This window comes from Botryllus schlosseri, chromosome 1 (genome assembly GCF_051294905.1).
Source record: "Botryllus schlosseri isolate E-star chromosome 1, Bs_hap1, whole genome shotgun sequence".
In the NCBI taxonomy this organism is placed as follows: Eukaryota; Metazoa; Chordata; class Ascidiacea; order Stolidobranchia; family Styelidae; genus Botryllus; species Botryllus schlosseri.
The window spans coordinates 7,365,437-7,391,552 of NC_137236.1; the positions used below are offsets into that span (position 1 = coordinate 7,365,437).

General features: G+C 37.9%; 4 protein-coding genes and 1 long non-coding RNA gene across 13 annotated transcripts in view; all 5 read right to left on the minus strand.

The window, feature by feature from the left end:
* LOC145455441 (uncharacterized) overlaps positions 1 to 26,116 on the minus strand; it is a 303,427-nt gene that overhangs the window by 113,451 nt on the left and 163,860 nt on the right. For 2 of the 9 annotated variants that reach the window (XR_013920357.1, XM_080333913.1), the window contains exons 3-4: positions 8,804 to 8,874; positions 7,879 to 7,943 (exon numbers count right to left, since the gene is read on the minus strand). The exons of 6 other annotated variants lie outside the window; for them this stretch is intronic. Coding sequence is in view for 2 of the 3 variants with exons in the window: in XM_080333913.1 (XP_080190039.1) it covers positions 7,879 to 7,943; positions 8,804 to 8,874 (136 nt within the window). In the remaining variant the exon portion in view is untranslated. Of the gene's footprint in view, positions 1 to 4,797; positions 6,891 to 7,878; positions 7,944 to 8,803; positions 8,875 to 26,116 lie in introns of those variants that run through there. One more of the 9 variants, XM_080333847.1, reaches the window with a different exon arrangement.
* The window catches only part of LOC145457850 (kelch-like protein 24), a 44,463-nt gene continuing 20,336 nt past the window's right edge, over positions 1,990 to 26,116 (minus strand). Inside the window, exon 2 of the transcript XR_013921015.1 lies at positions 1,990 to 2,924. The gene's annotated coding sequence lies outside the window, so the exon portion shown is untranslated. The remainder of the gene's footprint in view (positions 2,925 to 26,116) is intronic.
* Positions 2,984 to 4,693, minus strand: LOC145458139 (kelch-like protein 8). Its single transcript, XM_080336523.1, has one exon. The coding sequence runs from the start codon at positions 4,688 to 4,690 to the stop codon at positions 3,101 to 3,103; it is 1,590 nt and encodes a 529-aa protein (XP_080192649.1). The 5' UTR covers positions 4,691 to 4,693; the 3' UTR covers positions 2,984 to 3,100.
* LOC145457510 (kelch repeat and BTB domain-containing protein 12-like) lies at positions 10,643 to 15,158 on the minus strand. Its single transcript, XM_080335756.1, has one exon. The coding sequence runs from the start codon at positions 13,987 to 13,989 to the stop codon at positions 12,364 to 12,366; it is 1,626 nt and encodes a 541-aa protein (XP_080191882.1). The 5' UTR covers positions 13,990 to 15,158; the 3' UTR covers positions 10,643 to 12,363.
* LOC145440354 (uncharacterized) lies at positions 17,777 to 24,709 on the minus strand. Its single transcript, XR_013915533.1, has 3 exons — positions 24,243 to 24,709; positions 23,391 to 23,455; positions 17,777 to 18,055 (listed from the first exon to the last, which is right to left on the minus strand). It is a non-coding gene; the product is annotated as an uncharacterized LOC145440354 (long non-coding RNA).

Consider the following 26,116-nt stretch of genomic DNA (forward strand, 5'->3'; position numbering starts at 1 on the left):
TTGAAAAAAACTGTGGAGCTCTAATTCTAATTCTAATCTAATTTAGAAAAGCTGAAAATTGTCTAGTTGTCCAAGTGCTGTGAATATCTATGGGATTTCATTCTGAAATTTACAATATGAATGTTTGCTATGTATATCTTTTACACTGTTGCCAATTGTGGATATGTCACAATATTTCATAGCAACTCACCTGATGTCATCATGATTCCTGGAAATCTTGATGCCGAGATCTTGTCTTTTGGCTGGTGAAAGCCTGAAAGAAGATCTCACAATTACACAGCCAGAAAAATAGACTTGAACTAGATTTGGACAACTGGAAAATTTTCAGCGTTTCCAAATTAGATTACAGTTACAGCTACAAAGTTTTTGCAAATTAGAGTAAAATTATATTATAGCTACACAGTTATTTCCAAATTTGATTAAAATTATTATTGTAGCTACAGCTTTGTCCCAATTAGATTAGAATTACAGAATTCGCGCAAACTTGGATGTTGAATCAACTTATCAAATCATGGTTCATTCTTAGTAGCATGTCTTGAGTATAGCATGCTGCACGAGGATGGCCAATGTCTGTAGAGCAAGCTTGGCTCGTTTCGCACTATACAGTTCTCCTGTAGCATTTACAGACCAACCAGAAAGTAGATTAGAAATAAAATTAGAGCATAGAAGCATTTTACAAATTAGATTACCGGTACCAGCATTTAGAAAAATTTGTTCGTTCATTAGACTCTACCCTGTGCACAATGTCACATCAACGGTGTAATTAACCAATAACCATCCAATAAAGACATCAATCTTGATGATCACTAACGAATACAGAGGCGTGCTTGAAGGAATGGTTTTAGATGGGATTTCAAGAACATGCGGCATAGGGGAGGGAAGCTATTATCCATACTTCAATTGTTCTATTAGCAGCCATTCACGTTAAATCAGTTCCTACAAACTGGGATAATAGTTCAGCGTTGGGGCAAATTGAAAACTGATATCATTATGTTAACTTTACTAATCAACTCCTAAATTCTTCCATAGGTGCGAATTGAATGTTGATGTCTGTCCTAATTGTGACTTGAAAAAACGCAGCCAGATAAAACTCACCTTACATGACAATTTGTAAATTGCTTGAAAGTTGCAGCTTGCTTGACTCTTATTGCAAGAAAATCCTTGCCTGTGATGATAAGGAAAGGATGCGTCAGGTTGGAAACGATTAAAATTTGAACTTTACAGTCACCAATGTGTTCAGACTTGTTGCTACAGATGTAAATAAGGTAGGATTACTATATTTCGAAATCGGGAAAGAGGACACTTCTACCAAATCATTTCAAGTTAGTTGAACAAAACTGAAAGCAGCCGATTTTGCAATATTCACCGGAAATTATGTTGAGTTCACTACAAAAAAAGAGTTCATCATTTTTACTCGACTCCTGATTTACCCACTTTTTATTTGAATTTTGTGGTATCACTAAAAAAAGTAACCACTATCATTTAAATCCCGAATTGGCCCCACGAACGTTCGTATTGCCAATTTCACGTCATTTATGCAGATTTCCGTTGAATCTGTCCATTAACCTAGCTGTAAAAGCTGTAAATGAGGACCGATTGCCCAAAGGGAGGGCATATATCCGTCCTCGAAGGACATTTCTAAAAACCTGAAAAAGGTGGTAAAAACCTTCCTAAACGAGAACGTATGGTAACCACAAAATAAGGTCGTTAATCGTGGTTGAGTTGAGTTTATTGAGAATGATTGTATCATTTCAAAAACACCCCACCGCAGCTCAGCATTGATGGCAAATAATCGAATCCAAAATCATTGATGAATTCAGAATGACTCACTTTTATCTCTCGAATTGAATCGTCAGACATTGATGCATGTCAGATTCCAACTGATTGAGATTGTCATGCAAACTTCTTTCATCACCAAAGCCACTTCCCATCGGCCAACCAGACTATGAAATGATGCGTTATAAATTATGATCTTCTGATTGCAATCCACTGTAAAAAATTGAAAAGAGTGGTTATGAAAAGTAACATCAATGAATGTATTGTATATACACCACAGGTTGCTCAAACCAGGCTATCGTACAAGAAGATGTGGTAGATAACTAGTTGCCGATAGTCGCCTCATAATCAAAGTGGTTTGTTAAGTAACATGCGGAAAAATTCGGATTTCTTGATCATAGATAGCAAAAAAATAATGACACACAATAAAGACAACAAGATAAACAAAAATTACATCCGATTTAATTTCGTACTTGAATATAAAGTTGTAAATTGGCTCAAAAAGTGGCTCAACAAGGAAGACATCCACACTTTTTGAAATTTTCATGCATTGAATCATTGAATGCAGTGGGTTATTTCATACCGAATTATTGGAAGGGTAAAACTTATACGACGTACTGTAAACAATAGGTTCCCAACTCCTGATAAGGGCCATATAACCCTAGTGGGATCAATTGTGCAAGTCGTCAAAATGAACAACCATATCTATATTGGGCAAGGTAGTAAATAAATGATGGGCTGCATCAACTAGAATTACTAGCATGATTATGCACTTTTGTACAAGTCTTGAAGAATATTTCCACAAAATTACTGGCTACTATTGCTATCACATTCATCAAATGATACGAATCTACCGAAAAGTAGTTTATATGAAAAATTGACCATACAGATACAAAGTTCTGCCGATTTGAAACAAAAAAATGCACGATCTTGAAGGCAATTGCCGTATGATGCATATAGCTTTATGAGTTGATATTTTTATTCATGTCTCAATTGCAGATTTGTAGAAACTACTAATCCAGTTGGTGTATGGTCAAATAGTAGTTCCAGTTGCAAATTTTTGGAATGAGTAGTTTGGTGCGAATAGTGATACTGGTGTTCTGTTGTGTGACGTTCTTGCAGCTATTGCTAGCTTGGAGTCAACACTACTAATAACAATGGCGTGGCCGGAAAATGGGTTTTGAGGGTAGAAAACTGTCCATTTCGAACTTCAAACACAGATTCTGTCTCCAAGTCAGACTAATTTGCATTAGAAGTACCCTACTGCACTTGCTTAAGAACTGAAAATCCAGTAATTGCACAAGTTTGCTCAGTTGAATGCAATCTATCTCTTCACAAATACTGATTTGTAAATTGGAAAACATTGATCGACCTTTGGCTTCCCTATAGTCCATTTGTCTTGCGATATATCATACTTTTCAATTGCATCAGAAGTTTTTCCATCTGTTACTGCAAAAATGCACTTGTCAATGTGATATGCAGAAACTCGATAATGACAATCATTCATAGAAGATAATGAAGTCCACTGAGCTGAAGCAACATCGTAACATTCTACGTTGTCGACATAATTTATTCCTCTCCAGCCACCGATCACAAAAATCTTTTGATCAACTGCAACAACACCACTCACACAAATAGGATATCTCATTGGGTCGAGATCAACCCACTCTGATGAGGATGGAGTGAATCTGCAGAATGAAGAAACTATGACACCACCTGGTCCTTCACCTCCGATACAATAGATGGAATCATTCAATGATACGAGGCCTGCATCACATATCGCTGTAGGTTTGTCTTCTAGTTGAATCCATTTATTCAGGGGGGAAGTAAATATTTCCACAACACTTGTTGCTTTAGTATAACTTCCTCCAACAATAAAAATTGATCCCGACAAAGAAACTGAGCGAGGATAGTATCCATGGTCACAAATCATATTTTTCATCTTTTCCCATTTTGAATTTTTGCTCTGAAAATTGAGTCGATGAACTGATTTATTCTTACATAAAGCGTAGATATGTGAGTCTAGAGAAATCGCTGAGAAATGTTTTAAATTCGTAAACTTCTCATCGTGAAACTTCTCTACTTTCTCAGTTACTGGATTGAAGGATCGGATACAATCTGCCTCATCATCAAAAAGAAGTATCAATTCATCATCGCCAATTTCTTCATACTTTTTGTGCGATTCTTTTGGAGCTTCTAAAAGATGTCTTGTGATCAACTTGTACAATCCGAAGTCGTTTCTGATAATTTGGTTTGATTTCAAAAGACGCTCTAAAAATGCAGGAGAGACTTTATCAAACTTGACCGCTTCCAGACACTTGTGCAAATGTTCCTGATTTTCCCCATTTTTTTCAACCCAATTGAACAACAATGTTAGTTTGTCTTCTTCACATAACTTAGATTTTTCAGACTTCACATAATTGAGGATGTTAGTTTTTTCAGTATTTCCAAATTCAGGTTGGTTTGATATTTCCATGATATTTTCATGTAAAAATGCTCTACATCGCGTAGAGACGGCATCCAGTCCATACATATCGGCGACATTTGTTGTGGAAAAGTAATTCTCCACATTAACTGATCCCTCCAAAATGTCAGATACTGCCTGTTTCACGTCATCCAACTGCATCATGACTGCGACATGTAAAAGATCATTCATCTTTTCATCAAGAATCTCAAATTTACCCGAATATATGAAGTCGATGCAGCTTTTCACACACATAGAATCAACCTCTTTCAAAACAACTATTCCTTCACGACTTTCTTTGGTGTCGTGCTTTAACATCGCTTTGAAATAATCACAACCGGCCGACAATACATTTCTGTGAGTGTAATAGACATCATCTCCTACTTGAATTGTGAAATCACAATGATCGTTCTCTTGCTTCATTCGATGTAATTCTTCCATCATCTTCATTGAATGGTTCTCCACATTTGGACACACAATATGCACCATGATTTTCAATCATCCACAATATGCTATATAGAATGATCCTATGATTATTATGATATAGTCAGGCACTGTTATTGAAGTAAAGATGATTAGTAGGGCGAATTTTTTTCACATGTCAAGAAGAGTCAAAATGGAAGCGTTATGTCAAAAATTGTGAACTTTTTTTTGACGTCTGCATTTCGTTTGTATTGAAATTGTCGGTAGGCCTACAATTGTAAACGGCTAATCGTCTGCTCATTGTGAATCATAAACGGTCAAATGAAAAAAAATAGGTAGACATGGTATTATGGTCAATGTGCCGCAATATCCTAACTCAGTGGTTGCCAACGTGGGCGATATCGCCCACCAGGGGGCGATTTGGCGGTCTAGGAGGGCGAAAATGATGAAGGGGCGACAGGGGGGCGTAAATGGACAAAGGGGGCGACGGGGGGCGAAAACAGCGAAGGGGGCGATAGGGGGGCGATGACGCGTCAAACCAGCACAATTCGAGTCGACAATTTGACCTTTTTTTTTAGTCAACCCGCCGGTGATTACAGTTTGTATGCCCAATTTTGGGTACACAAAATTTGGGGGGCGATGATTGGCGTTGACCTTGAAAAGGGGGCGATGGATCGAAAAAGGTTTGGAACCACTGTCTAACTGAAGAAAGACTTCTTGGGCATTGCATCATCCTTATATTGAGAAACGCATAATGAAAAATTGTGATGTAGACAACATTGTTAGAATGAAGTAACACGGTGTGTCACCAGCAGCGTACGCACAACTTGAGTGTTGTCAGCCAAAAACTGCTGCTGTTGAACGGCCTTGGCAAGTTTCTTAGTAAGGACATGCACTTTCTATTCAAGAATATAGGAAAGTATCTCCCGTTGTACTACAAAGAATTTTAATTATTTCTATCATAATACAGAATGTAACCACTGGAATTCTTCATAGGGCCAGATTTCATTGAAATATTTTTTTTTGTTGAAGTAAAAAGTTGCCTGTATCTAAGCCAAAAACATTTTTCTCAGGCCAACCTTCGTTAGGACAGCCAGTTCCAACCAGAAATGAAGATAATTGTTACAATTTACATTATGTGGGAAAACACCTAATTTTCATTCATTAGTTCAAATGTTGGTAAAAATTCAGTTTGTTCAATTCAAAAAAAGTCAAAATTATAATTTTTTAGGTCAAAATTTTCTTTTTAGGTAACAAAAAAAACGCCCCACTACTAAGCATTGGTCAGAAACGAAATTTATGAAGTAGTCAATTAGCATGTGTCTAGTCTACATGCCCTTAGTCAAGTATTCAAGGACTAGGACTTGCAGTCTTTCTTAATCAAGTGTTCGACCCATGCAGCTGAGCTACACTACAAATATTTTCAATTTTGTCAAGTGGGAAGCAGCATTCGGTTATATTTACATCAATTTTACAATTTAACTAAACCAGACGATGTATTTACTCAGTCCCAGTATCATAGCATAATTACAAAAATTGTATCAATTTGTGACTGCATCACAAAGATGAATATTGCGATTTTCATGCTCTGTGCAAGTGAATTGAATTTAAAAATGATTTCCAATTTTATCTATATCATTATTCATTACTATCATTGGCTGCAGCCTAATTTCCATCTAAGCGGCAGTAATATGGCAGGTTTAGGCCAAGCTGCTCATATCAAATCGGTTTCTTCTCATCGAGCACGAGAATGGCAAAGGTCCGTACCACAAGCTTAGCTCGTTTCGAGATATACAGTTCCTCCGCAGCATTTACGCGAAAACAAGAAATTAGATTAGAATTAAAACTGGAGCATAGAAACATTTCCCAAATTAAAGTAGAGTTAGAGCAAGGAAACATTTCACAAATTAGATTTCTGGCATTTCAATCTAATTAGTCTAATTATACAACTAAAATTATGTAGTTGCCCAAGTCTGTCTGGACGGTCTCTGCCTTTTTGGGTCAACTGTTAGTGTTTAATTTGGGGCTTTTTGTAACAAGTTCATCCTTGGCAACTTCGAAATTTTGTCGGTGTCTGATCCCGTCGTTGTGACAACCTGTGACCCAGCGAGGGGGTCTGGGTTTTGAATTTTACGAATTCTTCGGTTGATTGGCTGCTTCGAGCTGCCACATTCTTACTCCCCTTGAAACGTCGCTCGGGTTTGGGCCAGTTCAGGTTCTCCTCAATCTGCGAAACATATTCAAGGGTTCAGTCAATACCAGTATTGGAGTCGCGGGATTTCAAGAAAGCATCTATCAGAGCTTAAGCAGTGCATACTTAGCTCTCAGAGCAACGTTGCAAGATCAGTTGACTGACTTGAACACTCTAAATTAGCTTGATAAAAATACCAACTATGGCACAACAATGAACTACACCAGCGGTCTTAAATATTTTTCGTAATGGTAGGTACACCATTTTAAAGAAAGCTCAAAATTTCTCCGCGTCAGTTCACATTATTCATCGAATCTGTAGCGATCTTAACCAGAAGAGGGATCTTACCCTGCTGCAATCCATCGGAAATGCTAATGCTACAAACAAATCAGCTTTCGACATAACTGAATCACAATTGAACACAGTGGTTTTCAACCAGAGTCTACGAAACATTATTAGGAAACCGCGATCCGATTGATAAATATAATTTGTGATATTGGAAGCTAGGGTAGACCAACACAAACCCAGCTCTCTGCACCGTCCAGCCAGATTCTAGGTTTCAAGTACCCTATGTATTTATAAATGATTCTCAAAACTACTTACAAAATTCATCAATTTTCAAAGACAGCACATTCTTCTTCCACCTGTAGTCACAGGCTACTTCTGGGTTGCTTGGAATAACATTACTTCTACTTCACTACTTATACTGGAGTGAACTTTGCGGTGGTACTTTTACTTGTGTAACTTTTGTGAGCACTTTTGATTATGCCTGTGGGCTCATTCAATTGCGGATACGGTAGTTATTCTTATACTCAGTAACTTTTTCGAGACAGCTAAGAGACTTTACCTTCGTCCCAATTTACCGCGGTCTCAGTGTGCAATTTTTATTGCATGATTTCTTTGTCAGCTCGGAATGAGTAAATGCTGGATGTAAACGTAGGTAGAGTGTAAATATTGGTGTGCTCATGTCACGGGAGATAGCATAGTGCTATGAATATCCATATCTGGATATGTCACAACTCACCTGAAGTCATCACGATTCCTGAAAATCTTGATATAGAGGTCTTGTCTTTTGGCAGGTGACAAAGCCTGAAAGAAAATCTTATAATTGCACAGCCATTAAAAATAGACTTGATCGCTTTACGTCTTAAATGCAACTTGGATATAAGAACAGTAAATGTAAACATTTGATCACCCGATCATCTTGAACTGTATAGAGCAGAGGTTCTTGAACACCGGCCCGCCAAGTATATTAAAACTTTATGTGTATCAATTCCAAAACGCAAGAAGGTAAACCCTTGTTCATTATTGGAGAAATGCACACCAAATGTGACGTTGATTTGGAAGTTTGTAATGCATTTTCTGCATGGTGTCATAATAGGGAGTTCATGGTCCACTTTGGGCATACATAACAATGGTGCAACTGTTGTACAAAACTGTTTGAAAGTAGCCTACAACTTCTGATAGGTTACATGTGAAAGCTACTGAGACTTTTAAACAAACTTCCTCGACTTCCGACAGTGCAATTAATCACTTGTCAGTATAATAAAGACGACAGCAAACAGCAAAGTCGCATTTCTTTTAGAGGATACTGAACATTCGCAATCAAGTTACGGGTATGTAACAGGAATTTGCGAGCTTCGACCACGGTCTCTAGTAACGAATACAGAGGCGTGTATGAATGTCTGTTTCCAAATGAGATTTCACGGAGAACATGAGACACGGGCATGGATAGCTATTAGCTATATCTCAATTGTTCTAGTAACAGGCACGTAAGGTTCATTCAGTTCCTACAAATTGGGGTAATAGCTTCAACGTAGCCTCAAATTGAAAACTGATATCATTATGTCAGTAATCAATTGTTAAATACTTCGGTAGGTTAGAATAGAATGTCGATGTAGCCTACATCCTAATTGCGGATTGAAAGTATGCAGCCAGATAAATTTTACCTTGAATGAAAATTGGTGAACTTGCTTGAAAGTTGCAACTTGTTTCACTCTGATTGAAAGAAAATTCCTTCCTGTGATGATAAAAAACGATACTTTGCGATAGAAACGATTCATAATTCGAACTTTGCAGTCACCAAATGTGTTGAGACTTGTTGTTACAGATTGAAATAAGATCGTTTATCGGATCGCGGTTGAGTTGAGTATAAACACCCCACTATAGCCTTGATGGCAAATAATCGAATCCGAAATCATTGATTTTTTAAAAAGATAAACTTAGAATTACAGTAGGGGAGACCGGGGACAAATGTAACTAGGGGCAAATGTAACAATCGACCTCACCGCTAGTAGGATGGAGAAATCAGCTTGATATTTTAAGTGCGCATGCAGTAGTTATCTCTCCTATTATACCTGGAGTTACGTTGAGCTACGATGCGAAACCCCGGAATAATTTGCAAAAAACGAAATTTTTGACCCTTGAGTAAAGTTTTTCTGGTCTGGAATAATTTGTCTGGACGAATAGTACCTCAAGTAGTTACAACGTAATATGTGTAGCTGGAACAATGTTACTATAGTCTACCGTGGTGATGGAAAGAATAGGACTTGCATCGCCGGGAAGGTACCATACTGAGACAGTAATCATGGTCGAGCGTGTCAGGGGCAATCGTAACACTCTGTTACTTTTGCCCCGTTACAATATGTTATCAATTCTGAATGTATTTGTTCATATGTTGGTATTACCATTCATCTACTGCAGAATAATCTTGCAACAGCCAGAAGTTCACCAGAACAGATACTGCCTTGCGATACCAATTCTAACATGATCATCGGTAGAAACGGCCATACAATAGTGGTGATGTGAATCTGACGGTTCGGTTATTTTCGTGATTCAACCACCCTTTCTCATGTTGATCGACTTTTGGTGTGTCGAACTTCAATAGTCATGTCTTAATTCTCGTCCTCTGACTTTGATCATGGCCTACTTACATTTTGATATTTGATGTGAACAATTTATGTTAATTTTCTGCAGCACAGATAAATGTCATTAGAGCTTTGACGCCACACAATGTTGCGTCCTCGTTTTACTATACTATCATCGGCCCATTCAACCAAGATATGTTAGCCAGGTCGGTTTCGCACCTTCGCAGGTGACCGAATGACCAACCCATTATGCCCGCTGAACAACAGAACCTTGGTAGAAGAGGCCGAATATGTGTAGGGAGATGATGGAATGAATGTGTCTCTTGTACACTTTAAGCTTGAACAAGACACGGAGGGTGATATTGCATTCAGATGCCATAAATGCGATGGGGTGTAGCCTGGAAGCGTTCAAACGTCTCTTCCTTTAGTTTCATGCAACGTTACAATTTGTGCTTACGTTTTCGTTGTTCATTCAGTTTGTGTTTAGTTATAAATAACACTGTTACAATTGCCCCGTAAGGGTGGTACAATTGCCCCTGGGTACGGGGCGATTGTAACATTTGAGCAGCGATTTTTGCGACCCAAAATTTCCATGATTGATTGTTGATTGAGTTCCAATTTAGTTTTCATATCAACTATAGAGTTGTTGGCTTCTTTATATAAAACTTTGGAAGTGAAATTTCCACGAGAAGAACACGTAATGTTGGAAAATACGAAAAGTGTTACAATTGTCCCCGGTCTCCCCTACTCACTTTTATCTCCCAGGTAGAATTTTCATAAATTGATGCATGTCAGATTCCAACTGATTGATAACGGTTGAGATTGTCATGGAAACTTCTTTTATCACCAAATCCATTTCCCATCGGACAACCAGACCATTAAATGATACTTTATAAATTATGATCTTCCGATCGCAATTAACTGTAACAAAATGAAGAGTGGTTATGAATAGTAAACTCAATGAATGTATAATTGTATTGTATATGCGCCACAGGTTGTTCAAGCCTGGCTACTGTACCAGCAAAAGTCGTTGCCTATATAACAAGTTGCCGATAGTCGCCTCATATAAACAGAATCGAAATGGTTTATTTTGAGAATACATACAAATTTGGTATCCTGTTCGTGGATAACGAAAAACGAATAACTTTTTTAATCAAGGTGTCCCCAAATCCGTCAAAAACCATCAAAAGTAAGATTTTATTATGTAGTAAAATATTGTTTATGCAAGATTCTCATAAAAGAAGATGGGCATATGAACTTGTAACTTGTAACCCAGGGTTGTAATGACTCGAGTCATGACTCGAATCAAGTCCGACTTGAGTCACCATATTTTGGTGACTCGACTTGACCAGAGTCATTTTTTCAAAAGCGCAAAATGACTCGACTCGAGTCAATTTTTGTATTGACTCGACTTGTAGGCCTAATCGATTCATTGTGCACGACTCGAACCAAGTCATATGACTTGAAACTAGGACGGCCAAGACAGACATTTCATTGTAACTTGGAAAAATAGTTAAAGTCACCAAGTTATTGGTATTTCGTCTATTAGTCCTGATACTTGCGAAATGGGCCAAAAACTGATTGTATTAAGGAAAATTACAACATTATGAATGCGAACCATTCTATTTCACTCGAGCAGACTTGAAAGAAGTGGGTTGAACTCAAAACTGAACAGTGAACGCAATGACTTTGAAGAGTGAATAGCTCGAAGCGTATATCGCATGCGGCTCAACTAGTATTGAGATAATTCTCACTCATTTGAAATTTCCATGCATTGAGTCATTGAATGCTGTGGGTTATTTCATACTGAATTAGCAGAAGTGTGAAACTTAAACCGCCTACAGTAAGCAGTAGGTACAAACTCCTGATATTGGCCATATAACCATTTTGGCAACAATTGTAGGCTACAAGTGATCATAATCATTGACCATGTCTATATTGAATAGGCCTAAGGAACTAAATATATGATTGGATGCGTCGACTAAATCTACCGGCAAGATTATGCACTGTGGCACAATTAATGAAATATATTTCCACAAAATTACTGGTTACTATTGCTATTACGTTCATCAAATGATACGAATTTACCAAAAAGCAGTTTACACTTGACAAATTACTGCCGCATTGAAATAAAAATGCACAATTTTCAATGGATTTATGATGGATATGGATTGAGGAATTGAAAATATCAAATGTGAGAAACTTTACATTCATTCATGTCGAAGCTGCAGACTTGTACAAACTACTAATGGAGTCACTTCGACGGTCAAGACTAGTTCTAATTACCGATTTTGAAAGCGAATAGTTGTAGCGTTGATATTAGTGTGAATACCAACAGTGGCATAGTCATGAGTGGGATGAAAACCGTTACATTTCAAACTATTAACAAAATTCTTCTTAAACGCCGATTCTATCCCCGATATTTTCGAGCTCATTTCCAATTCAGTAATTCACATTATCAGTACTGCAGTTGCTTCAGAATTGAAACTACTAAGTTGTTTTTATTTGCCAGTTACGGATTTTTAAAGCATGTCAATTGTATTTCTAGTAGCCAGTTTTGAAAAGTGAGTGGTTCTAGTTCTAGGTTGAGTTGCATTTTGAAAATCCAGTAATTTGAACAAGTCTGCTCAGGTGAGTGCAATCTATCTCTTCACAAATACGGATGTGTAAATTCGACAACATTGATCCAATTTTGGCTTAACTATAGTCCATTTGTCTTGCGATGTATCATACTTTTCAATTGCATTGGAGGTTTTAAAATCTGCTACAGCAAAAATCCACTTGTCAATGTGATAAGCATAAACTCGGCCATGACAAGCATTCATAGAAGCTATTGAAGTCCACTGAGCCGAAGAAACATCGTAACATTCTACTTTTTCAAATTCCGTTATTCCTCTCCTGCCACCGATCACAAATATCTTCTGATCAACTGCAACAACACCACTCTCATAAATAGGATATCTCATTGGGTCGAGATCAACCCACTCTGATGAGGATGGAGTGAATCTGCAGAATGATGAAACTGCGAAACCATTTCGGCCTATACCTCCGATACAATAGATGGAATCATTCAATGATACGAGACTTGCTGAACGAATCGCTGTAGGTTTATCTTGTAATTGAATCCATTGATTCGCGAGGGAAGTGAACATTTCCACATCATTTGTTGCTATAGTGCTTCCTCCAACAATAAATATCGATCCTGACAAAGTAACTGAGCGAGGACGCCATCCATGGTCACAAATCATATCGTTCATCCTTTCCCATTTTGAATTTTTTCTCTGAAAATTGAGTCGATGAACTGATTTATTTTTACATAAAACGTAGATATATGAGTCCGAAGAAATCGCCGAGAAATCTGTTAAATTCGTAAAATTCTCATCATGAAACTTCTCTACATTCTCAGTTACTGGATTGAAGGATCGGATACAATGTGCGTTATCATCAAAAAGGATTATCAATTCATCTTTGTCAATTTCTTCGTTTGTTTTCTGTGATGCTTTTGAAGCCTTCAAAAGATGTCCATTGATTAACTTGTACAGTCCTAAGTCGTTACTGATGATTAGGTTTGTTTCCAAAACGTGTTCTAAAAACGCAGGAGAGACTTCATCAAACTTGATTGTTTCAAGAAATTCACGCAAATGTTCCTGATTTTTGCTATTTTTCTCGACCCAATTGAAAAATACCGTTAGTTTTTCTTCTTCACATAACTTAAATTGTTCTAACTTCACAAAATTGAGGATGTTCGTTTTTTCAACCTTTCCAAAATCCGGTTGGTTTGATATTTCCATGATATTTTCAAGAAAAAATGCTCTGCATCGCGTAGAGACGGCATCCAGTCCATACATATCGGCGACATTTCTTGTGGAAAAGTAATTCTCTACATTAACTGATTTCTCCAAAACATCAGATAGTGCCTGTTTCACGTCTTCCAACTGCATCATGATTGCGACATGAAGAAGATCATTCATTTTTTCATCAGCGATCTCAAATTTGCCTGAATATATGAAATTGATGCAGTTTTTCACACAATGAGAATCGACCTCTTTCAAAACAACTTTTCCTTCACGACTCTCTTTAGTGTCGTGCTTTAACATGGCTTTGAAATAAGCACAACCAGCCGACAATACATTTCTGTGAGTGTAATAGACATTATCTCCTACTTGAATTATGAAATCACAATGATCGTTTTCTTGCTTCATCCGATGTAATTCTTCCATCATCTTCACTGAATGTTTCTCTACATTTGGACACACAATCTGCACCATGATTGTCTCATTCACAATAGGTTATATCAAATGATCGTATGATTATTATGATATAGTCAAGCACTGTTATTGAAGAAAAGATGATTAGTAGGGCGATTTTTTTGACATGTCAAGAAAAGTCAAAATTGAAGCGTTAGGTCAAAAATTGTTCACAAAATCATAATTTTTTTGAACTCTGCATTTTGTATCGTAGATCATTTCATATTTTACTGCTTGTAGCCTATTTTATAGACCTACTTTTGCAGACGGCACATTGTCTGCTCATTGTGAATCATAAACGGTCACAAGCACACACACTCTCGCTACTAATGAGCATTGGTCAGAAACAAAATTTATGAAGTAGCCAAATAGCATATGCCTTGTCTACATGCAATTACTCAAGTATGCAAGGACTAGGACTTGCATTCTTTCTTAATCATTTGTTCGACCCGAGCAGCTGAGCTACGCTACAAATATTTTTTATTTGGTCAAGTGGGAAGCAGCGTTTGGTTATATTTAAACCAATTTTACAATTAAGCGAAAGCTGACGATGTATTTACTCGGTCACAGTATCACGGCATAATTCCAAAAACTGCATCAGTTTGTGACTGCATCGCGAAGATGCATATTGCGATTTTCTTTCAATATGCAACTGAATTGGAATTTACAAATTATGTCCAATCTTATAAATATCGTTACTAATAACAGGGATTGGTGGTACATAAAAATCCTATTTTAGTTATTATTAGTAATTTATAGATACTTTTGAAAGCAATAGTTTTCATAATAAAGAAGTTGTGACTCAAACACTCAATGATTTTGTGTTTTACTGAGCCTCCATTGTTCTATCATTAATAAATTGACCGCAAACAAAGTGATCGGAGCTCGCAAACTAGTAGTATAGTAACCTAATGGCACAGTATATATCCATTTTTTATAGAATGCTGATAGTGGTCGGTACCCGCCTTAAAGGGGCACTGCGCTCTAAAAATAATGTGGTCTCAAATTGAAGGGCAAAAGGAAAGAAAAATTGGCCGCAGTCATTTCCTTCAGAACGCCACCGTAATGAAGCTGCAATGTATTGAAATTTCCATAGGACCTTCACGCTCCAGCTGGCGCGGCTGCGCTTCATTTCTTAACCCGTTACATGGCACGATGTTTTCACCGTTGCACTTGCTCGACGCGATTAGGCAGTCACGCAGAATGTGTAGTTGTCAGCCGATGTTATGAAGGAAATATGTCTTACACGCCAAGGTGGTTTAGATACGGCTCTCAACAGATGATGTTAAGTTCAGTCAGATTTATGTCTAAATTGGACCAAGTGTATTATATTTCTTCAGATAAGAAATAGATCATGTCCTATTCTTACGCATAAAACATGATCATCACTAATCAGTAGGGCGATTTTTTTTTTACCTAAAAAACGAAAGATTTTGACCTAAAAAATCTAAATTTTGACATTTTTTGACCTTAAAAAACTAAATTTTGACTAAATTTTGACCTAACGTATGCAAATTAGGTGGTTTCCCAAAAAATGTTGGAATTTTACTACTTATCCTCATTTCTGGTTTGGATTGTCTGTCCTTTACGAAGTAGTTTTCCCTGAAAAACTTGTTTGACTCAAAAACTGACAAATTTTTACATGGCGAAATATTATTTTAACAAAATTTAGCCCTATGATGAATTCCAGTACATGAAGTACTACGGTGAAAATAATTAAAATTTGTTGTAGTACAACGAAAGATACTTTCCTGCATTCTCGGCAGGGATATCTAGATATCTAGTTCTAGATATCCCTGATTCACGGGTAAAAAGTGTCTGTCTTTACTAAGTAGCTTGCCAAGGATGAAGTTGTGGCGAGATAGCGTAGTGGGATAATCCACAGCTACAACACCAATGGGTTTTAGGTTCTGGTCCGACCGAGGTCGACTACAGAATTCCACCCAAGTGTTGAAGGTTTATCTAGGTTCCTCCTCGCCATCTCATCCGCGTAAGCGGTGTCTTACAAAAAGCATAGAAGTGGGCCGTGCTACAAATCGGCAGATACTCGACGGATGCGGAATCGAAAATAAGGAATATCGGCCTGGTGTAAATGACCATTGTAGTCGACAAACACCATGAATATACAAACAACAACATCAAGAAGAATGGAGAAAGAACGTTCAACTGTAGCAGCTATTGGCTGGCAACACTGAAGTTGTGCGTGCGACCGTGCGTACACTGCTGGTGACACACCGTGTTGCTTCATTCTGACAATGGTGTACATCTCAATTTTTGTAAGAACCATGCAATGTCCACGCAGTCTAGCTTCACTTAGAATATTGCGGTACGTTGAGCATAACACCGTGTCAACCTATTTGTTTCATTTGACTGTTTATGATTCACAATGAGCAGACAAAATGAGCCGTCTGCCACGGTAGGCCTATAAAGTAGGCTACAAACTGTAAAATGTCAAACGATAAGTTCACCGATTGCGGAAAATCTACGATACAAATAAAATGCAGGTTGCGAAAAATTCAGTCAATTTTGACATTTTTTGACCTAACGCTAAAATTTTGACCTTATTTTGACTTTTTTTGACATGTCAAAAAAAAATCGCCCTACTAATCAGTATGATGGTGGGCTGACAACTATCTAAAGTTCGTTCTTCAAGTGATTGCCTAATCTTGTCGAGCAAGTACAACGGTGAAGATATGATGACGCGCTTCCGCGACAGCTGGAGCGCGAAGGTCCCGTAGAAATTTAAATATATTGCAGCTCCATTACGGTAGTGTTCTGAAGAAAATGGCTGCTACCAAAAAATTATTTTCGTTTAGCCATTCAATTTCAGAGCACATCATTTTTAGAGCGCAGTGCCCCTTTAATCAAACCCAGTGTATGATTTGAATCGGATTATAATCAGGTTAATAAGTTTATTTTACTCGTCAACCATTGGCTCAGGCTTAAATTGCATCTCACAGATGTGTACGAAGCCATTTTTGCATGTTCATTATTTAACTCTATATTCGTCCCTCTATTCCAAATAAATGGCAGATTTCGTGACTGGACTTGACTTGAGTCACCTTTAAAAATCGATTGACTTGACTCGACTGAATTCAAAATGCGCAATGACTCGAGATGGTAGTGATTTGATCCCAAACACCGATCACACTTATCAAGAGAGGTGACCCATTTATGGATGTTACGTCACAATTCCCTCGTCATCGACACAGGTTATTGTTTCAATTCATAGCGGGTTGCGAGTTGAGCATGGGGCGTCAATATCATTTACGAGCGGCAAAGTGAAATTTTACGATTCTTGTGGACCTCGACTTAAACAACTAGAACTTTTCAGATTTTTCAAATTAGGGTACAATCAGTTATCAGATATATATAGCTATACTGTTGTTTCTAAATTAAGGGTAAAATCAGAATTATAGCTAAACAGTATTTTCTAAACTAGATTAAAATTAGGAATATAGTTACACTTTTTTTCCAAATGATATTTGAATTGCTGAGTTCACGAAAACTTGGACATTGAATCAACTTCATTTCATATCAAATCATCGTTCCGAGTACGAGAATAACAAATGTCTGTACCGCAAGATTTACTCGTTTCGAGCTATACAGTTCGTCTACAGCATTTACGGGAAAACCGGAAATTAGATTAGAATAAAAACTATGGAACAAAAACATTTCCAAAATTAAATTAGAATTAAAGCAAGGACACATTTCACGAATTCGATTACTGGCATTTCAACCTAATTAGTCAAATTGGACAACTAAAATTATGCAGTTGTCCAAGTAGATCTCCACCTTTTTTGTCAACTGTTTGATTTGGAGTCCGACTTGGGTTGTCACTTGGGGCCTGAAATGCGCTTTGCCCGGTCACTAGATGTCGACAAATTGAAGGAGGCGCTTTTCGTAATGAGTTCACAACAAATGTGAAATTTTGTCGCGTCGGTGTCTGCTTCTGTGACAACCTGCAATCCAGTGATGGGGCTGGGGTTTGAATTTTACGAATTGTTCGTTTGGCTGCTTCGAGCCACCACATTCTTACTCCCCTTGAAACTTTGCCGAGTTTGCACTGCTTCACGGCCTCCTTGATCTGCAAAAAATAGTAGCTAGTCAGTCAATGCTAGCATTGGAATCACAGGCTATTAAGGTATTTTTCAAATCCTGGGATTTCGAGAAAGCATCTTCTAGAGCAGTGGTTCACAACCAGGGGTCTGCAGAGCCTCAAAGTAGTTGATAAGCTAATTTGTATTTTTTCAAATTCGGAAAATCTTGAGACACTTCTGTTTCATTGCTAGTAAAACTCCAGAGCTGACTTCAACAGAATGGCATTCCGAGGAGAAATATCCTACTGTGCAGACTCATTTTAATTGCTAAATAGCCGATAGCCTACGGATCAGACATGGGGTGATTACTTCATGAATGTAATCGATTGCGATTACGATTACTTCAGAATCACGCGATTACGATTACAGCAAAATCAGGAAGTAGTCGATTACGATTACATTGGAAAAGTAATCACGATTACTCACGATTACATTTGTTTTGCTTCTTAGGACTATAATCTTAAATGATATAGTGGAAGACAATACAAGGATTGCGATGAAAAGCCTAATGAGATATCAACTCTCTTCATACATCATGCGTCATTTACTTATTGCGTCATAATATACCAATTGCCCAAATTTATAGGGGATGATGTATCGCACCCAACGATTTGTATTATTGCCAGGTCCTTTACCTGCCGCACCCTAAATTCCTTAATAGGGTGGGGAGCATGAGGACTCAAATATATCGTAAACCAACATAAATTATACAGTATTTTCGAGAATTTAATTAATTCTTGAAAATGTTCTTCGAGCTTCGCGATTCAAATGTCTCTAATACAGGGGTCACTGGTCACCAACGCGGACCAAATGAGTCGCCCGCGGTTGCTGTAGCAAATATCCAAATGAGAGATTTGAAAGTTGAAGCTGGTTTCATATGAGCAGCAGTTGAACGTGGGTCGGCCGACCCCAAGGAACATACGAATGCAGTCGCTCGGGGCATTGCTCGTCTTCGCCCATGCGACGGCTCGACGGGAATCTATAGTTAATATTCCAGAGTCTCGACGCGGAGATTGGCGCTTCGGCGCACACTGCAGCAACGCAATCGAGCCCGGAGGAGCTGGTGTGAGTCCCGGCGAGTGAGCGGTTTTTGTTCTTGGTAAGGGGCGGGAACCCGGCCCCGTGCTCTGATTGTCTTACTCTAAGTGAAGAAATCCAACTGAGCACGGATAAACGGCGGGAGTAGGAGGTATCCCGTCGGTCGTCGCAATAATCAGTACACATTACACAAGAAGTAGCTTTTTGTTTCAAAACGGTTGCTGACCCCTGCTCCAGTAGATAGCTGGATTTGAAATGCATACCTCCCCCCTCAAGAAAAAAAACATGCATAGGCTATTTTATGGGAACAGGCATTTCGGAGCCGGTCATTACCGCGCCACGATCTCACAACACACCAACACGCAACTCCACGGGATGTGATACCAATGAAATACCTTGGCCGAAGCTTAGGGTGTTCGTCCATTGTCAATAGCCGCGCTGGGTGGGCGTGACTAATAAGTCCTGTCCTTCCAATCTGAGCCCACAATGCAAATGCGACCCGGCGCATTCAAAAAGAAATAAAGCCATGAAAATTTGTGTGCGCGTCTCACGAAAGATATTCTTTTAGTCTGCTACGTTTGGGCGAATACGATATCTTATCATTCTACAACAGACTGGAGGTCGCGAATTAACAACATACAATAAAGTAATTATAACAACATACCAGGTGCTTTAATTATGAATTACGTGCCCCAGCTCTACATATAAATCTGACACTCGGGGCTGAGAGAGGTTAAAATGAATAGTAATATAATGCAATATTACCAATATTATTGACGAAATTCAGTTTTGAAAATTGACCAACGGTTGGACTGGGGGACGAATTGCTGTTTTGGTTCTGATTCTAGCTACAACCCACGCTAGTATGTCAGGCTATATAAGCGGATATGGTTAATTGGTTATGGCGGCATGTCCAAATGCCGAGTAACGAACTGTGAAATAAAGATTGGCGCCCGTTTCAAGTAGTTATATGAGAATAAGATATAGTGAACATAAAAATTCTGCCTTCAACTTAATACATATACTGCGAGCTGCTGTTACGAGAGACGGCTGAGCACGGCTCGGTTATGATATATATCAGCATCTATTTATTTGTAATGCTTCGTTGTGGAAACTGCAATGTTTTATTCGACGAGTACAAAATTCCGAATCTTTGTCAGGTGTACGGTACGTGCGTACATAGGCCTACTGCTTGCCAAGCAGCAACGGTAAAACTGTGTTTAACTAAGCACAACTAAACATCAATACTATTGAAATTCATAGGCATAATGGTGATCAATATCCTGCTGCGAGGTAGGAGCGTCTGTAGTGTATTGATAACCTGATATACACCACGGGGTGTTCTTACAATCACACTACAATGTCCATCGCATGTCTGTTTACTATGTGTGGATACTTCTTACGCAATGACGAGCGGAGCTAATACTTCTGACGTAATAATGAGTAGTGGCGTTTGAAAATCAGACGTTTGTGCTATCGTTAACGTCCGGTATATTATCTCATTCTTGTTCACGAATATTCACTGTGTCATAGTCCTTGTACAAACAAAAAGTAATCGTTCTTTCACAAAAAATCGATTAGATATGGGAAGTAGTCGATTACGATTACGATTACTTCGGATTTTTTTCGAATGTAATCGATTGCGATTACGATTACTTCAAAATGCTGTAATCGTCGTAATCGATTACGATTACTAATCGCGATTACCCCATGTCTGCTACGGATACAAACATTTTCCTGCTAGGAGATGTTTTGTTGGATGAGTAAGGTCAGGCACGGTGATTTCGAAATATTTACAAAAACCCATTTTCTCTTGTGATAACCATTTTTCCATAATAACTTCAAGATAGGCTGCTAGATAGAAATACTAGGATTGACGTTATATCGGGGGCGTGCAACTTCTCCAGTTGGCTGGTCAGATATGGAAAAATTAGGTGCTCGGCGGGCCGGATTCCTGAATTGATACATAAACCGCGTATTTATCCCCCTATATATCTATTGTAACCTTTAAGTTTAAATATGATGCCAAAACCAGTAATTGTTGGATTATTCGTAATGTAATTCAATAGCTGTTGAAGTCAATGAGACATCTGTGGTAATCAAACTTGCCAAGAAGTTCTTCAAACTCTGGCTGCATGTCAGACGTAGAAACCCTTGGGATAGAATGCAAGTGAACGTCAGTTAGATTGTTAATGTTTATGCATTGTTAATGTTTGCTCGCAAATGTATGTTGACCCGCGGGTCACATTATCATGGGAGGCCGGAGACTGATCGTCAATTTTGGAGCCATATTTATTGCGATCATACCCAAACGAGTCGTCGAAAGCGTTACGCTTTATTATTACATTCACCAACACCTGTATTTGGGGAAATGGGTTCTCGGCACTCGTTAATATCCTATCAAGGCACTCATATTCAACACACGGCATTGTATTTCAAGAAATGCAATTGCAGAATTCGCTTTGAAGTAATAGGAGTAAACTCAATTTCTAGATCAATAGTATGATCTCATTTTCAAGTATAGTCATTTTGATGCTGATTATCACTAAGTGTATTGTTATCATTTGCACAAGACAGATGACGTTTGCATTGAACGATAATTGAGCTAAATTTGAACTAATACTTTGTGGGGGTCTGTGACAGTCCAAAAGGAGTCCGCGAATACAAAAGGTTGGGAACCACTGTTCTAGAGCTAAAGCAGCGGTTAGTTTGCTCTTAAAGCAGCGATACAATATCATTTGAATGTCTTGAACACGCTACATTGCTGTGATAATATTACCAAGTTGGTAACCAACTATTGCATAATAATGAACTACAATCTTCTTCAATATTTTTCGTAATGGTGCACCATTTTAAAGAATGCTCAAAACTTGTCCACCGCAGTTCACATAATATATCGAATCCGTAGTAAACCAAATCAGAAACTAACATGTAACCATGCAGAATTCCATTGGAAATGCTAATGCTACCAACCAATCAGCTTTCAACATAACCGGAGCTTGATTGAACACAGTGGTTTTCAACCAAGGCTTACGAAACATTATTAGGAAACCGTGAACCGATTGATAAATAGAATTTGTGACATTGGAAGCTAGGGCAGACCAACACAAACCCAGCTCTCTACACCATCCAGTCAGATTCCAGGTTTCGAGAGTGTATTTACGACGGATTTTCAAAACTACTTACATAATTCAGTAGTTCTCAAAGACAGCAAATTCTTTTTCTCCTTGAAGTAGTCTAATTCAGGGTTGGTTGACAAATAGGGTTACCCTAGGTCCTCCTCTAGGAGGATTTGTCCTCCTTTACAGCTTTTACAGCTAAGATAATGAATAGATTCGAGTGAAAACGAGCAATGTGACACTAAATAGGAAATTTGCGGTTTGATCGAAAGTAAATACCTTTTTTACAAGTTAACACCACTAATTTTAAGTAGAAAGTGTGTCAAACGGGTGTCGAACCAAAGTGATGACCTTTTTTTAGTCAAGCAACCATCAAGTCTAGACATAAATCAACATTTTTTCCGGATGTTACTCCAGTATCGTAAGTCTGAAAATTTTGATAAAGTGTCCTCTTTTGAGATCTCCAAAATATGGTTATGGTAACCCTATTGGAAAAGCAATACTTTTACTCGTAGTGGAGTGAACTTTGCATTGCTACTTTTACTTGGAGTAGCTTTTTCAACCACTTCTGATCATGCATACCGGCTCATATAATCGGAGATAGTTATTCTTATTCTTAGTAACTTTTCCGAGACAGCTAGGAGAGAGAGATATGATATTCTTTTTCGCCTGCACCATCGAGATGCTTTGACGACGGAGTTGCGATACAGCCGTGAGGTAATCTAGTCCGCGCCGCCGTTTTTTTCCTTCTCCATGCTATCCGTGATTGCTGAGCTCCTAGCACGATAGCTGCGGATACCATATTTCGAGTCTTCGGTATAATCCGGCCGGGTATCGAACCCACAACCTACCGATCGAGAAGCCGGATGCACAACCATTAAACTATCTCGATCGTTGGACTTGACCTCCTTCCAAATTTACTGGTCTTGGTGTGCAATATTTATTGCATGATTTCTTTGTCAGCTTGAAATGAGTAAATATTGGATGTGGACATAGGTAGAGAGTGTAAATATTGGTATGATTATGTCACGGTAGATAGCATAGTGCTATGAATGTCTATGGGATTTAATTATGAAATTCTCAACATCACGAACATAATGTTTACTATATATTTGTAACACTGTTTCCAATTCTGTATATGTCACAATATTTCATAGCAACTCACCTGAAGTCATCACGATTCCTGAAAATCTTGATATAAATATCTTGTCTTTTGGCAGGAGACAAGGTCTGGAAGGAAATTTCATAATTACACGGCCAAAAAAATAGACTTGAACCAAATAGGCTTTTCCAAATAAGAGTAGAATTATAATAATCTGTTTTGAGTTATACTGACTACCTTGTGTGTAGTTCAATAGGTACTTTATATAGAATAAAAGTAAAATTAGTTGTTTTACAGAGTTTGTGTAGTGTTGAGAAAGGTGAGATTTTCAATTAAAACATGTTATTTGCAGGTTAGTTTCATGGCACTCTTATGGTATGTAATGATTCTATAGCGAGGAATGTTATAGTTGATTCTGAAAGTCCTTATCAGGAGCTTTCCAATGACACCTTACACTTGATGACACCACCTCTTGGTCAAAAGAAATTTGCAATTAAAAATGACGTTACGCGTGAGCGATTTTCGAAGACGCGAACAGAATCATGGGTTTAAAGGTCAGACTATGCAGCCCCAGGTGTCAAAGAAGGGGGCAAAGTATCAAGTAGGATGTAAATGAACAAGTGTGAAAGTGTCACCCTCAACAACCCTAATTTGACCAAAATATAGCAGATTTCAATTACATGTGTAAATTTCTGACATTTTTTCCGCTTGAGCGATCACAAAAACAGCAATTTTTGAACGGCCACATCTTCAGTTTTACTTGACCGATTTTCATAAAATTTGTTTTTCTAAATTCAGAAAGAAAAGTTTTCTAAGCATACCAATTTCCATGATAATCTGAGATGGTGGGGGCATAAGTTGAAATTTTTCTGGACCACCTGACATGATCTGACCCCCCAGCCAGATAAAACTCACCTTGCATGAAAATTGGTAAATTGCTTGAAATTTGCAACGTGCTTGACTCAGATTGAAAGAAGATCCTTGCCTGTGATGATAAAGAAAGGATACATCGGGTTAGAAAAGATTCAAATTTGAACTTTACAGTCACCCAATGTGTTGGGACTTTTTGTTACAGATAGAAATAAGATTCTTACTATTGGTTGAGTGGAGTCTATTGTGAATAATTTTAATATTTCAAAACACTCCACTATAGCATTGATGGCAAATAATCGAATCCGAAATCATTGATTTTATGAAAAGGTAAATTCAGAAATTCTCACTTTCATCTCCCGGGTTGAATTGTGACACATTGATGCATGTCAGATTCCAACTGATTGATATCGGTTGAGATTGTCATGCAAACTTCTTTTACCAAAGCCACTTCACATTCGAAGACCAGACCATTAAATGATACGTTATCCCATATGATCTTCTGATTGCAATCCACTGTAACAATATGAAGAGTGGTTATATACAGTAAAATCAATGAATCGATATGAACCACAGGTTGTTCAGGCCTGGCCATCGTACCAGCAGATGTGGTAGATAACGAGTTGCCGATAGTCGCCTTATATAAACATAATTAGTTTTGAGCATGAGTGAAAATCAGGAATCTTGATCACGAATAGCGAAAAAATGACACTTTTTTATTCGGCGCACCCAAATTCATCAAAAACAATAAAAATAACAAGATAAACAAACTTTTCATCAGATTTTATCTCGTGATTAATCATTGTTCATCCACAATTCTCATAAAATAAGATACGTATATAAACTTGTAATTTGTCACCTAAGCTCAATTTGCAAGCACATACTATTGTGATTTGTGAGCATACCTTTTGAAGAGCGAATAACTTGAGCAAATATTGCATGTGGCTCAAAAAAATAAGAGATCATCCACACTCATTTGAAATTTTCATGCATTGAGTGATGTGGGTTATTTAATACAGAATTATGGAAAATCCACAATTTATACCGCCTGGCGCCTACAGTAATCAGTAGGTTCCCAATAAATCCCAACTACTGATATCGGCGATATAACCATTGTGGAATGCATAGTAAAAGTTATCAAAATCATCGATCATATCTATATTGAATAAGGAACTAAATGCATAATGAACAGTATCAACTAGAATTGCTGGCAGGATTATACACTGTAGTTCAAATAATGAAGTATATTTCCACAAAATTACTGGTCACTATATATTTCTATTACATTCATGACACAATTTTAAAAATTGGATGTATAAAGTTCTGCCGCTTTGAATCAAAAAATGCACAGTAAATTTATTCTTATTCATGTCTCAATGTCCCAGCTGCAGACTTGTACGAACTACTAATCTAGTTGGTGGAGAGTCAAAAGCAGTTCCAGTTGCAATTTTTTGAAATGTGTAGTTTGGTGTGATTAGTGAAACTGGTGTTCTGTTGTGTGACGTTCTCGCAGCTATTGCTAGCTTGGAGTCAACGCTATCAACAATGGCGTAGCCAAAGAGTGCTTTTTCTGGGGTAAAAAACTGTCCCTTGCGAACTTCCAATTCCGTTCTTTTGAAACACAGATTTTATCTCCGACATTTCTTAGCTCATTTTCAACTCAGAAATTCGCATTGTCAGTGAGATGCAGTTGCTTCGGAATTGAATCGACTTCATTTTGTTTCAGTTCGTTAGTAACGGATTCGAGTTAAATAATTCTAGTTCTAGGAGACAGTTTTCAAAAAGCGAGTGGTTTTAATTCTAGTTTGTGTTGCGCATTTTGAAAATCCAGTAATTTGTACAAGTCTGCGAAGGTGAGTGCAATCTATCTCTTCACAAATACGGAACCGTAAATTCGAAAACATTGCTCTACTTTTGGT

Bases quoted from the DNA above. Each gene is read 5' to 3' on its own strand.
- LOC145458139 (XM_080336523.1), bottom strand. From the start codon at position 4,690: ATGAAGATGATGGAAGAATTACATCGAATGAAGCAAGAGAACGATCAT.
- LOC145457510 (XM_080335756.1), bottom strand. From the start codon at position 13,989: ATGGTGCAGATTGTGTGTCCAAATGTAGAGAAACATTCAGTGAAGATG.